Raw genomic sequence first — 13,980 nt, forward strand, 5'->3', positions numbered from 1 at the left:
AAGAGTACATATACCTTTTCACTGAATCATTTGCTCTGGTATAATATCATGTACTGAAAACCCAACTTCAGTATATTTTTTACATCTTTTCTTGTTAAAATCCTAAATTTCTGTTGTCACAACAGTTTTAGAAATCTTACTGCCAGAGGAGAAATCTTTATGGTTACCTAAATAAGGAAAACAAAAGGTCAATTTCATTTTTTAGAGGGCAAATTACATTTCCAGGAAATGCCCATAAAATCTCATCTCATCTTTTAAATCTCTTCCAAACAGCATTAGAACATGGAAGAACAATGCATGCAAATGCTTCTAAAAGATTTAGAAATACTATTAAGCACTTACAGAATCATCTGCACATTCTAATAACTACACCTCTGCATACAGAGCACACATTAAAATGGATTTTATGTATTGGTCTATCAGTCCTTCTTGATGACATCATACGTTACTATGCTAAATTACATCTACAATGAAAGAATATATATATATATATATATATATATATATATATATATATATATATATATATATATATATATATATATATATATATATACACACACAGCACAAGCCATTACAAGCATCTGTTACATCATATAAGAAATGGATTAGATTTATTAATTGAATGAGGAATAATTTCAGGGTACTTAAAGAAGAAACTGAAGAAGTTACACCTTACCAAGATCCTGGTTGCCATGGAAATGATTTTGGACTTTAGACGGGGGAGAAAAATAATCATGCATTGTAAAAAAAAAAATAAAGAAATTTTTACAAGATTATGGTTAAGATGATTATCAAAATAGGAGTGGAACAATGGGAATGGAAGATCAAAGTTGACAATACCTTTTGTGAATGATGCTTGAGAACATAATCCTCTAAAACACCCTTTTGAAGAACTAGAAAGCTCCAAGGATGAATGTAATATTCATCATTTATCTCTAAGATCTGATAAATCAAAAATCAGTATATGTAAATGAAACAGGAATCAAGAAAAAAATTCTCAAAACAATATACATATACCCTAATATGAACAGTGCCAAAATAAATAATAAAGTAAACAATTCTTGAGAGGAAATTTATAAACCAGTGATAATCAAAAATCTTTTTTAAATCTCATCAAACAACAGCAGAGGTTTATTACATCACTACTGTTCTCCACATGAACAGAGAGAATAAATCTTTAAGCAAAAAAGTTATCTTTTAAAGAATGAAAATTCTCTGAGGTGTCCAGCAAGCTTTGAGAGCATCTCTAAGATCCTTAAGCCTTAAAAACATTAACCCCTTGCCTTCTGGTGAGGTAAATGCCTCTCACTAACCACCTATTCAGCAGCTGTCGCCTACAGCTTGCTATAGGTTCACTCCTCAACCGGTTACTTCCACTCAGTAAAGACATCATCATCCTGCTGGCTGCCCATACCAGCCACCCATAATCTTTGAATATGGATGTCACCAAGAATGTTGTTGCAGTTAAGAGAAAAGTGTTTTAAAAAAGAAAAGGTAGGGCAGGAGAAGTAACCCAATAATTTGTTCATGGGGACATCATCCTGGAAAGAATCATATTTTTCAAAACTCACCTTCCTCTCCACAATATGTTTGTTCAACAAGATTGGAGAGCATACCAAGGAGCAACAGTGTAAGAGAAAACATTTCACCTAAAAGGACAGTATTTCAAGAACAGCTACCTTATGAATAATACCACAGCACATTAGTGTTGTGATATGTCTATAAGGTAATAAATCCAATGCCATGCAAGGATGCTCTTCAATGTCTAAAGTACCATCCAAGAAAAGTGTTTGAAAAATGCTAAAGATATGTTCCATTAAACTCTTTCCCAGAAATGTTCCTTAGAAAGCTTAGAGTGGATATTACAATTCTGACATCACAGGTTTTACCATATAGGCCATGATGGGCCAACAAAACAATCCTTTTAACCTGAGATGGGCTAACTACTGCAAATGAGAAGTTTCAAGCTTCCTTGACTAATAAAAAGTAGCACCCCTCAATAATTTCAGATAATCTCAAAAGAATCCACAAAAATTTAACTAAGCATCATTCTCCAACAGATGTCTCCCAAGAAAATTCAAAATAGGTGGACATTGAAACTTAAGTATTTCATTCCTGCCATAATGAAGACATATCATTACTGGAAAAAAGAGGGTTCTTGTGTCTGGACACTGCTTAATACAACTAACTCTTCTCACAGCACCAAGGTATATCAAAGAGAATTTTCATGAGAAGAAACTGAGGAACAAAAAATTATTTGCAAAAAGACTATAATTTAGGTTGCAAAGGGGAGATAGCAGGTCTCCTTAACATTATAGGAAGCTTAATACATGTACGGCCAAACAGGTATATTGCAAGCCAACACACACTGGTTTCTGAAGGAGATAATAGTATTACTTACTCTATCTTATCTTGAAAAAGACTAGAAAAGAATACAATACCAAGTCAACACCTGCTGAGATCTCTTCTGTTGCTATTGCCCTCTTGTCAAACACTGGAGAGATAGGCAGGTAACATGGCATTCACTTTGAAGTTAGAGAGATCTACCTGTTGAACCACTCCCAATGAAGGAATACAAATGAACATCTCTCTCCCTATAGACAATTCTGTATCACAGAAACTAACCTAGATAGTGCACTGATCCAAAACTGCCATCCCTTGAAAGATAGAAACCTTGAGAAACTACCTTTCACACTAAGAGGGAAAGAATTTTCCCATTACCTCTAATAAAGGGAAAGCATCTGCAAGAACTTCCATTAATGGAGCAACAGACTGTGCCCATAACGTCTATAAGAAAAAGAATCCTACGTTAGAACATCAAGAAAGAAGAACCATGGAAATAACATTCTTTACAGTGAAAAGTAAGGATTTTATTCCTTTTCCCCAAAACCCATACTAACATAATTTGTCTGGAGAATGGAAGCCTAACTCATGAAGTGAGGCATCCATCCAAAATATCCAAGGTACAGGCCTTTGAAGGTTCCTCATACATGTCCACCTGACTTGAGACTAGATGTTCTGCAACAAAACATTTTGTTCTTTCTTAATGATAGAAAGGGTTAGTTTATCCAGGAGGTCACCCCTGTAACCTGAAAATCACCATGTCATTCCACTGAACTGCAAAATTGAAATTTCTGAAAAGATGCTCTAGTTGACATTAGAAAAGTGTAGAATGGGCCTAAACTACTAAGGCAACTTGCAATCCAAAGCCCTTTGTGTTGGAAGACACAAAGAATGCACTTGAATGCATCAATCTATCCCAAGCCAAGTAAAATCTTGATGAAGAATAATGCAGGATTTTTCACTGCTGATGATAACCCTGCTTCTTAATCCATTAACACCTCCAAATGGATATCTATGCAAGTTGATCAATGCCTCTGGACAGATATTTATGCATCAAGTTTCAAGCCTCAAATTCAAGGACATGCACTGAGCCTGGGTGGTGAGCAATAATTCTTCTCAGAGTCAGGCATCCTCCAGCCATACAAATGAGGGAACATTTTCATGAGTCTTCAAGGAAGGAAATGTAGCAGCTTTCAGCTAGACTGAGACGACTAAGCACAATGTGACCCTGAATCATTTGTCAATGGTAATCTGTCTTTGGACTGTGCAAAAAGTTATTCTACGGGCATTTACCCTCTGAGCATCAACAGTGGACCAAGACGATGTAATACAAGGTTTTCTAGCAAAAAGGAGGGCAGAATTGCCAGTGCCCACTTGACCTTGACAACACTGTTGACAGGTGCAGCAGGTAATTTCAAAAACTCATTGTTTTGCTGTTATGAAGAAATCATTAATGTATGACATTAATCTAATAAGAATTTTTGAGATAAAACATAATAAGAAATCAATATCTTGGTGTAGGTAAAATAAATGATGAGACACGAGCATCAGCAAGTGACACTCAGGCATTACTCTAGAACTTTTTAGCACACCTACAAATTCCACACATTAGTACATTGAAAGTACTGGATGAAATATACTCTGAAGTGATTTCTTTTACATTGATACATGAATATCTCTGAAAGCTTAGGGTTAATGTATTTTCAAAACAACCTCAAAAATCTAAATTTTGAAGGATGAAAAGCATTACTCAGATATATTAAATGGTTATGGACATGCCAGACTTGTAATCCTTTCCTGGCAAACTCATCTTTGGATTTTGCAATTATAAAATCATCAAGGTAGTCGAGAACTGTGACCTCTGAGGAGAGTCTTGATACAGTATCAGAGAGGAAGTCAGTGATGTAAAAACCTGAGTGGCTATGCATAACTGAAAGGGTATCATAGTTAACTGCCAAATTTAGTCTCTTGTCTTGAAAATCAAGACATCCTGGGGTACTCTTAGGAAAGTACCTCCCATTCCTCCCTCCAATTTTGAAATGAAGATTTCTTTGTCTTTCTTCACTTACCTATACTATTAAAAGTAAGACCTGTCTGTAATATCTGTACGTGTCAAGTTAGTTGCCTAATGCACGACGACTAACCCTCACATACATGCTTGTTCCTAAAGTGATATATTTTCAGAAAAATGGCAGGGGTGACTGGAAAAGCTGCCAAATGCATAACTACACTCATAAACAGTTACCAAAAGAGAATTTGTTTCCTTGGCAGGATAGAAACTGCAGGCTGCCACAGAGATACAGTATCATAAGTTACGGTAAACAAGAAAGTTGTGCCTGCAATATGGGAGGCATGAAGAGAAACAGCAAGGAAGAGTGGTTATACAACTGAAAAATGTAATTCCACCATCATCCACAGTTTTTGAGAGCATCAACTCTGTAAGAATGATTCCAAAGGTCAGTGGCCAGTTAGGCAATGCATTCAACTGAGTCTCTGGTGTAAATATGATGTAATGTCTGGCCCTCCACAGGAGCTTGCAGATAAGGGGCTAGAGAGCCTAAATCCACCTCTCTTAATCAAAGTGCACTTACTACCACCTCTCTCCTACAATGTCATTCCTTACATTATCAACCCACTTCACATCACATAATGCTCTCAGATATTTCAATTCTAACATGTCTACCCTCTTCCTTTTGCATTCAAGTACCAAAGACACATCCACAAACCATCATCAGGCCTACCTTCAAATATATTCATCTTTACACCAGCAGAAACTGATCTTTCCTTACACACTCCTTAATGCACCCATGCATGACCTTACACCCTTACCCAACCCTCTGAAACACTTTAGCCCCCTTGGTTCCATCTGATGTCATGTCCACTGCCAGTCACCTAAAGCACTACCCTTCCTCCTAGTCCTCCCCATTCAAAGTTGCATGCAAACCATCCTGCCTCTTTCCCCTGCTAAACCTTATTACAGTGCAATTTTCTTTAGTTTGTTCACATTTTTTCACAATTTTCTCCTTTTAAACACTCCCCCTATAGTCTGTCACCACTATTTGGAGTTTGTAACCCAAGTCTACCACCAAAGCCTTGTCATCTGCAAACAGCAACCAATTCACCTACCATGCTCCCCATCCTAAGTATACCACAGACCAATCTTTCACCACTCATTCAACTCCCACACCAACCCATCCAAAAGAGTAAGCAACCATGGTGACAACACACATCCTGGTATAGGCCCATCCTCACCAGAAACCACTCATCCTCCTCCCTTCCTACTTACACAGAAGTAAGAGAGCCAACCTACAGGGAAAGGTTAAGAGCCTTAAACTTGCCATCCATGGAAGAGAGAAATAAATAGGGGTGACCTGACCACAACATTTCAGTTTTTAAAATACAGTTAGGAGAACCAAAGGACATAGCATGAACTTAAGAAACTTGTTCAAAAGATGTAAAGAAGTACTTTGCAGTGTAGGAGCGGTGGATGAATGTAATAAACTGAAAAATAATATGACAAATGTGGATACATACAGAAGCTTAAAAGGTTCTATGACAGTTGAGAATGTTCAAGAGATGGGATCCCACATGAGCAAAACTCTTGGTAAAGTAATAATGGGTATCTAAAAATGAGTTATTACACAGAAGACTTCTCTCCTGGAAAAATCCTTCAGTGCCTATTTGACCTTTCAATTAATTCCATATATCTCTCTCTATCAACCTTTTCATATGCTTACTCCACATCCCTAACTGCCTCATACAATATACTCTCTTCATTTCTCACAAAAATTCTTCAGTTCGACTGCTGCTGTGTGAAAAAAACATATAAAATGAAAACCCAATTAAGTTCATGGTTATGGGCTCTATATTCTATAAAAAAATGTCTTAAGCTAGTGTGTTATATTTCTTTTTCTTTTGAACTTAGCCATCACCCGCAATAGTGAGGTAGTGCCAGGAGCACATGAAAAAAAAAAGGCCTAATTCCCTCACATCCATTCTCAAGCTGCAATTAATAGTCTGCGATGTAAACTGCATCATTAGTTTTATCTAAAAATCTAAAACGTATAACAAAGTCTCCCTTTATATGTAAAACGAATAAATTCTGCAGTATTATCAATCTTTACAAAACAATACCAATGATGTTATATCCATTTAAAGAACTTCTTTTTCAACAATCTTCACTGCAGCACACACTCTATTAACCAACCACAGTCAACTGATCTCTTGGGCACATGTCATCTTCAGTATATTTAAAGAATTATTGTTATTCTGAAAATACCATGCATCAGCCAGGTGCATCTTTACCAAACCTATGTAAAAATTTCCTAGCAAGTTAAATGAGAAAGTGTTGATGATGCTTAATAAATTTTACACAGTATGAAGTATGAGGAAATAGTAAAAAAACTGAGTAAATAAGACTTAAATTATTGGAAAATAGCTTACAGAGACAATAGTACCTATGTAATCATACAACTGTTTGATACTGCAGTCTAATTAAGGTATCACTATTTAAACTTATTTCCAAATCACAATCTAATTAAAGTATTACTACTCAAACTCATTTTCAAATCGCAGTCTAATTAAAGTATTACTATCTAAACTCATTTTCAGTTCTTCAGACAAATGGATGCCAGAGAATACAATAGAATAAATGCTGCAAATTTGAGATACATATTGACAGAAATGAGTTGGGATTACCTTTCAAGAGAAAAAATTGATATAAGTAAAAAGAGCCATTCATTATATCAAGAACTGGTCTTTAACCCAAACAGTCAGATGAAAACTGAAGATGCACAAAAAACTCTGGGTCTTTGACATATATATAAGCCATATCAGTCTACAAGGAACAAAGTTGACATATTTCCCATTAACAAATAAAGAACTACGCATCTAAAACAAGTAATTATGTATATAACATAATCTTTATTTCAGAACTTTAAGACCAGATAATTTGAAACATAAAAGAGACCTAGTTTTGACAGGAAAGTAATCTACTGAAATCCATATCAACCATAAAGAATGAACACTACCAGACGACACCTAAGCTCAAAACCTAAATATCTAAAATTATCAATTCTTATAAAAACAACAAAAAAGATAACAATGGTGCTGGGCCTACATGTAAGCAATCAGTATATTAGGAATCAGTTTTCATTCTATTTGTTTACAAGGTTATTCCATGCAATTCCCTATGAAGTCCATGTGATATGGTGGTAACTGTATGGCCACTGTATCATATCAACCTTATACTTTGATGTAAATGTACATAACTGCTGCCCTAACCACATCTAAGCATGATTCTTTTCATGGCTTGGCAAAGGTATGAGCCCTGCACATGTGCAGGCATGCCAAAAAGTAAAGTAAGACAGTAAAAATCTTATTTGCACACTTTTAGAAAAGAAACACTCAAGACTAATGCTGAATACCTAATTCTTTAGCTATTCTGTATTTCATGGAGTTAAGCCTGACAGTGAAGTGATAAATCTACTCCAAACGTTTTTCAGTGATGTAACAACTTCCTCAGCACCAAGGAGAGTGATCTTTATTCATAAATTCTTCAGCTGTTATTTCATCTAAAGCTGTTAAGGGTTCACCACTAGAAATAAGGTCATCAAAACTCAAACATTTAAAGGGAGTTGGAGCATGAGGTAGAACTTCATTTTTCTGAGATACACATGCCTCATGCTTCAGAGCTACAGCAACAGAGTGGGATGGATCAAGCATGGTTTCTTCAAAATACCAATCATCTAGTTCACCATCTATCTTTACCTTTGTGTCTGTGGTAATACTGTTAATGTTCAAAACAGGAGTTGTCATAATAAATGATACCCTTTGAAGTTCAAAGCCAATGCCAACTCCTAAGGCTTTCAAAACCCCTTCTTTGAGACACCAGTGACGATAAAATGATGCCAACTGATCTCTCTCTTCTGGAAAACTGCAAATTTCCAGCCATTCTTCTGATGTGAACTGTCTCCTCATAGTATGAAAGAAATCTGGGACACTTCTGCCTCCAATGTACTCAATTTTCATAACATCAACACCAACCTTACTTCCTGCATCTGCAGCTAATACTACCCAATCTCCCTGGTGAGACACATTGAAATCCACATTTTTCAGTTTTTCTGGTAAAGAATTAACTAAATATGGTCGACCTTTATCAGTTCTGTCGAATGTTGTACCTGACCAAGAAAGACCAAGTATCTCTGAAGCTAGTTTCCGTAGCATAAGTCTTCCAGCCATTGATGACTTTGCATCTTTCTTAAACACAAACTTTCCAATGCGTTCCTTCTCCTCTGGCTGTATATATGACAGTGCTGTCATCCAGTCACCCTTACTTGGTGTCCAAAGTCTTGTACTGAATGCCCAGCGAATACTTTCCATTCTGGATACTCAATTAAACTAACTGTTCTTTAGAAATTCAATCTCAAAATTACTGATCATCTAAGATGTCACAAAGTTTTGGTTTTGGTCTGCCACTATCTCAAAAACGTTGCTTATGGTGCCACAACACAGGATGCCACCACTCTTCCTGCTCACAACATACCTAAAAAGCAAAAGAACATAGTTACCACATATGTTGTGGCACAGTGTTACTTTTCATGAGCAAAGAAGTTTAGTCTTTTCAATTTTCCTTTTGGTGGCATCCTATTTATACTTAGGCAAAGGCAATTCCATGAATTCTGAGTGAGGAAAATAACACATAATAAGCCTGTCTTCAAACTTTTTTTTCATACATATTCGCCATTTCCCGCATAAGCAAGGCAGTGCACAGTGTCTAAAACAGATAAGTGAGCATTTGAGTGAAAAATCTTCAAACTACATCTCTATATATTGAAGCATTACAGCCAGTTTCAAATGATCATATCCATCCTTTGTAACGAACTCACAAATCCCCATTTCTAATAAACCAAGTGCAGCTAAAAATAGCAATCAACAATATAAAAACCAGTTTCAATCACATCAAGAAGACAATGACCACTCAAAACCCATATGTGTAAGCATGCATGTGTATGTAAATCTATCTACACACACACAAAATATCAAAAAGAAAAGACAATGCACCCCTTGACAATTTGAAAGCTACAGAAGCAAAATTCAAGCAATGCACTAAGCCTATACTATAAGTAGACAAGATCATTTCAAGACAACTAAAGACTGTACACTTCATCAATAACAGACTGTACAAGCCACATCCTATGGGACTTATATTTCCAATTTCATAAATTTCAACAAATTTTACCTACCTCTAATCTGTACATCCTTACAACTAAAATCTAAAATAAACACAACAGGTTTTGTAAGGGTTCTTTCAATCTCTTCAAAGAACTGTTTCTTACACCTTAGTAAAGCAGTATCAGGAACAGGTGAAGACTGAACTCAATCGCACACACCCATTCCTTACATGTCATCTATAATGCACTGAAACCAAACCACACAATCCACAGCCAAGCCCTAGAGACTATTCTACAGCTCACCCTTAATGCTTCATATGTTCTGGTTCAACTCAGCAACAGCATGTCACCCCTAATACATCACACTGATTCAATTCGTTCTATCCTAGTATAATTCTACAAGACATGTGGTGAGCCCTGCCATCTTGACCAAAATCTCATCATGTGTATTCATAGGCATCCTTGTTCCCTCCTCTTCTGACACACACACTCTCTTATTCAGTTTTCTTTTGCTCATCCTCTCTCTATAACCAAAACATCTCAGCATATCTTGGCCAACCCTCTCAATCATACTATGCTTACTAATCAAACCTCTCTCTTAACACTATCATGCCTAACAGAATCAACCAGCCTCATACCACATACTGTCCTCAGGCTTTTAACTTCTTTCAAGTCTACTTTCATTCTTTTGCATTCAGGGCCCAAGATTCACATTCATACATCATCATTCTCCGGAAGAGTATACTTCTAAATTGATCCACTGTTGCCCTTTCATTTAACATAAGTTCTCAATGCATCTGGGCCTTTAGCTCCCTCTATCTAAAACTCTGATGCCAATTCCCTCCAGAACTCCTATATTTCTCCAAATATTTTCAAATACATTTGTTTTTTTTTTTTTTTTTTTATACTTTGTCGCTGTCTCCCGCGTTTGCGAGGTAGCGCAAGGAAACAGACGAAAGAAATGGCCCAACCCCCCCCCCATACACATGTACATACACACGTCCACACACGCAAATATACATACCTACACAGCTTTCCATGGTTTACCCCAGACGCTTCACATGCCTTGATTCAATCCACTGACAGCACGTCAAACCCTGTATACCACATCGCTCCAATTCACTCTATTCCTTGCCCTCCTTTCACCCTCCTGCATGTTCAGGCCCCGATCACACAAAATCTTTTTCACTCCATCTTTCCACCTCCAATTTGGTCTCCCTCTTCTCCTCGTTCCCTCCACCTCCGACACATATATCCTCTTGGTCAATCTTTCCTCACTCATTCTCTCCATGTGCCCAAACCATTTCAAAACACCCTCTTCTGCTCTCTCAACCACGCTCTTTTTATTTCCACACATCTCTCTTACCCTTACGTTACTTACTCGATCAAACCACCTCACACCACACATTGTCCTCAAACATCTCATTTCCAGCACATCCATCCTCCTGCGCACAACTCTATCCATAGCCCACGCCTCGCAACCATACAACATTGTTGGAACCACTATTCCTTCAAACATACCCATTTTTGCTTTCCGAGATAATGTTCTCGACTTCCACACATTTTTCAAGGCTCCCAAAATTTTCGCCCCCTCCCCCACCCTATGATCCACTTCCGCTTCCATGGTTCCATCCGCTGACAGATCCACTCCCAAATACATATCTACTAAAATTTTCCAAGCTTGTTTTAACATCATTAGCAAGACAAGGGACCAAGTTCAAAAAAGGCAATTAGATTTGTTAGAGGTATCAAACTCAACTAATGTGGTAATGACAAAGAGAGGACTTATATGCCTTTTCTTTCATCTATTACTCATATATTATATCCAACATATGAATGTACTAAATCATAAAAATATCAAAAACAAAAGAACTATGCATGACATCAGACAGTGAGTACACACTGCCTTCCTCGCAAAGGTATGTTATTACCAGTTTATACAAATACAGATGGAGTTCTACAATCATTTAACCTCATAACCTGAATAGTCCATTGCTTCACAAAATTTTCTGATCTATTCATATAGTCTGATTAACAGGTTCTTCTCAGCCTTTTTTTTTTGTGTGTCTACAACTCTGCCACTGTACAAGCAATATACCTTCTGCAATTTCAAAACAATACTCAGTCTAACAGACTAGTTCATTTCATAAAATGTATACTACAAACTCTCAAATTCCAGGATTTCCACACAAATCTCAATCACTTCACCAACTCCAATGTGCAGCGTCAGTCTGGAGAATATGACTAATTTACAAAAGTTAAGAAACTCCATTGGCAGGAAAGCCAAACTTCCTTAAAAATACTTACCATATAATTTTGCCTTATTTGCTTCCCTTGTGACAAGTTCAGAGGAAGCCGTTAACATGGAGGACCCCACAAGCGGATATTCACAATAATCTGTAAACAGAGGGTTTATTTGATAAAACAAATACATCTACAAATCTGTTAAAGTAAAGCTTCAGTCTTTAATGTTCTGATACCTATTGAAAAAATACGTGAAATATCAATACGCAGCCCAAAAAAGCTATGCAACTTTCTTCTTTCCTGATAAACATCTGCTTAGTTATCTTCCTCACAGTACATCAAATTACAAAACTGAAATATGAATATCTGATTACCATTATAAATGTCTGTGAGTTCGTTACTATTTTACTTATCAGTAACCAAACATCGCTGGTACTGAAGGAAACAAACCACAGCAATTATACGAAATTACAATGGGGTACTACTTTACACAATCTAAAGTATAGGGTACTATCTTGTGTCTTGTTCTCTTAGCATACCTTACGAACCTTTTTTTTTCACTTTAAAAGGCATGAGTTATTTTCAAGACTGTTGCAACATAACACACTGTTTAGACTAAAAAAAAAAAAAAAGTGGTAGAAGCAAATATGATGAAATACAAAGCCAGTCAATCCAAAAAGATTTAATACAAACTATACACTTAATATCCACTGATGATTGGGGACGGACCTAAACTATACTTTTACCAAAACTGATCAAATGTCAATGAACAAGACTAGATTAGCATTTATGTGATCATAACGAGAAGCCAACTGGCATTTGCTGAAAGTGATGAAGCTGCAGTAATTAGGTGACCATAAGACTGAAGTGACTTTCACACAATGGGCAGTGCATCCTGACTAAATAACACGGTAAAGTGCAACCTTCTTCATCATATTCCTAACTAATGTAATGTTGCATAAAATCTGTAAAAGTATATGTAAAAAAAAAAAAGTTTTTAAAATAGGAACAGAACGCTTCCTGTCCTTCAACGTTGTTTTTTGTTCCAGGGAAAACTAACATATTACACACAAAAAAAATATTGTTGAAATCTGTGATATTAAGTACAAAATAAAATACATAAATATAATACGTATGATGAGTGACAACAGAACAGGGTGGGGTGGGTCCTGTTGACCAGCCAGTCCTACATTCATTTCCTTCGGGAAAACTTTAAAACACACTAAACAAACCAACAGGTCAACTACCAATTTGCTTACTCACCTGAAAGGGCGCATAGCGGCAAGAACGAGAGCAAAAGGAGCCTAAAATAGTTGTAATTCATGGTTTTGGTCGGACGTGTTGCACTATCCGTCCGTCACTGCATCTCAAACAAAACAATGACGTCACAACGGACCTTCCTTTTAACTCCCCTTCATATCTCTTCATTAACTTCCTTGAACGAATTTGCCTTTAATTTTCTTAATATATAGGTACTGCAGTATCACATCTATGATGATTAATCAATGCGACAGGTTTGAAATATATGGTTCTTTTAAATTTATTGAGTTTTCTCTTATTGATATCCTGTACGTTTTCTATGAAGTCTTAGGGTCATGTATAAAAGTAAAAAAAATCATATTATTTTGCTTCATAAAGGACATCCATGATTATAGGCAATCCTAATTAAATTGGATAAAACTTTTTACAAAGATGTTTCATAATAAACTTCGAAATCTTGATAATACTAAAGAATAAGGGATGTAAATCATCGACAGATAGGACATGGCCGCGAGGAGATGAGAGTGCTTAATGCAACGAGAAATTATTGATGAATTCTGGCCAGCTTTTGTTGCAGAGGATCAAATTACCACTCTCTCTCAACGGTGAGAGTAACATTAGCGCCTAACGACCGTAGATGGAATAGTTATCAATCCATATTCAATATCGAAAGAGGCTTTTTATTTCAAAACGATGATCCACGCAATCAAATATCTATCAATATTTCATTATAGCAATATTCAGTCATAAGAACTTTATACTGAATGTTAATAAATCGTTGTGTTTATCAGCTTGCTGTCAATAAATAATTAATTCTGAAATAAGCAATGTGTAACCATTGAGGACCTCGCCACACACGGTGTTGAAGTCTCACTCTATTTTACCTCATGATTGGCACTCAGACATGATGAAAAGATCACAAACTGTGATCATTATTCAAAACATAATATCCGAACAA

At 36.3% G+C, this 13,980-nt stretch overlaps 1 protein-coding gene across 5 annotated transcripts in view; it reads right to left on the reverse strand.

Moving 5' to 3' along the window:
* The window catches only part of Nrx-IV (neurexin-4), an 80,012-nt gene that overhangs the window by 61,939 nt on the left and 4,093 nt on the right, over window positions 1-13,980 (reverse strand). For 2 of the 5 annotated variants that reach the window (XM_071656953.1, XM_071656952.1), the window contains exons 1-2: window positions 13,026-13,137; window positions 11,826-11,915 (exon numbers count right to left, since the gene is read on the reverse strand). In XM_071656953.1, coding sequence (XP_071513054.1) covers window positions 11,826-11,915; window positions 13,026-13,086 — 151 coding nt within the window. In that variant the 5' untranslated portion in view covers window positions 13,087-13,137. Of the gene's footprint in view, window positions 1-11,825; window positions 11,916-13,025; window positions 13,138-13,980 lie in introns of those variants that run through there. The other 3 variants (XM_071656956.1, XM_071656954.1, XM_071656957.1) reach the window with 2 other exon arrangements.

Source organism: Panulirus ornatus, chromosome 64 (assembly GCF_036320965.1).
Source record: "Panulirus ornatus isolate Po-2019 chromosome 64, ASM3632096v1, whole genome shotgun sequence".
Classification (NCBI taxonomy): Eukaryota; Metazoa; Arthropoda; class Malacostraca; order Decapoda; family Palinuridae; genus Panulirus; species Panulirus ornatus.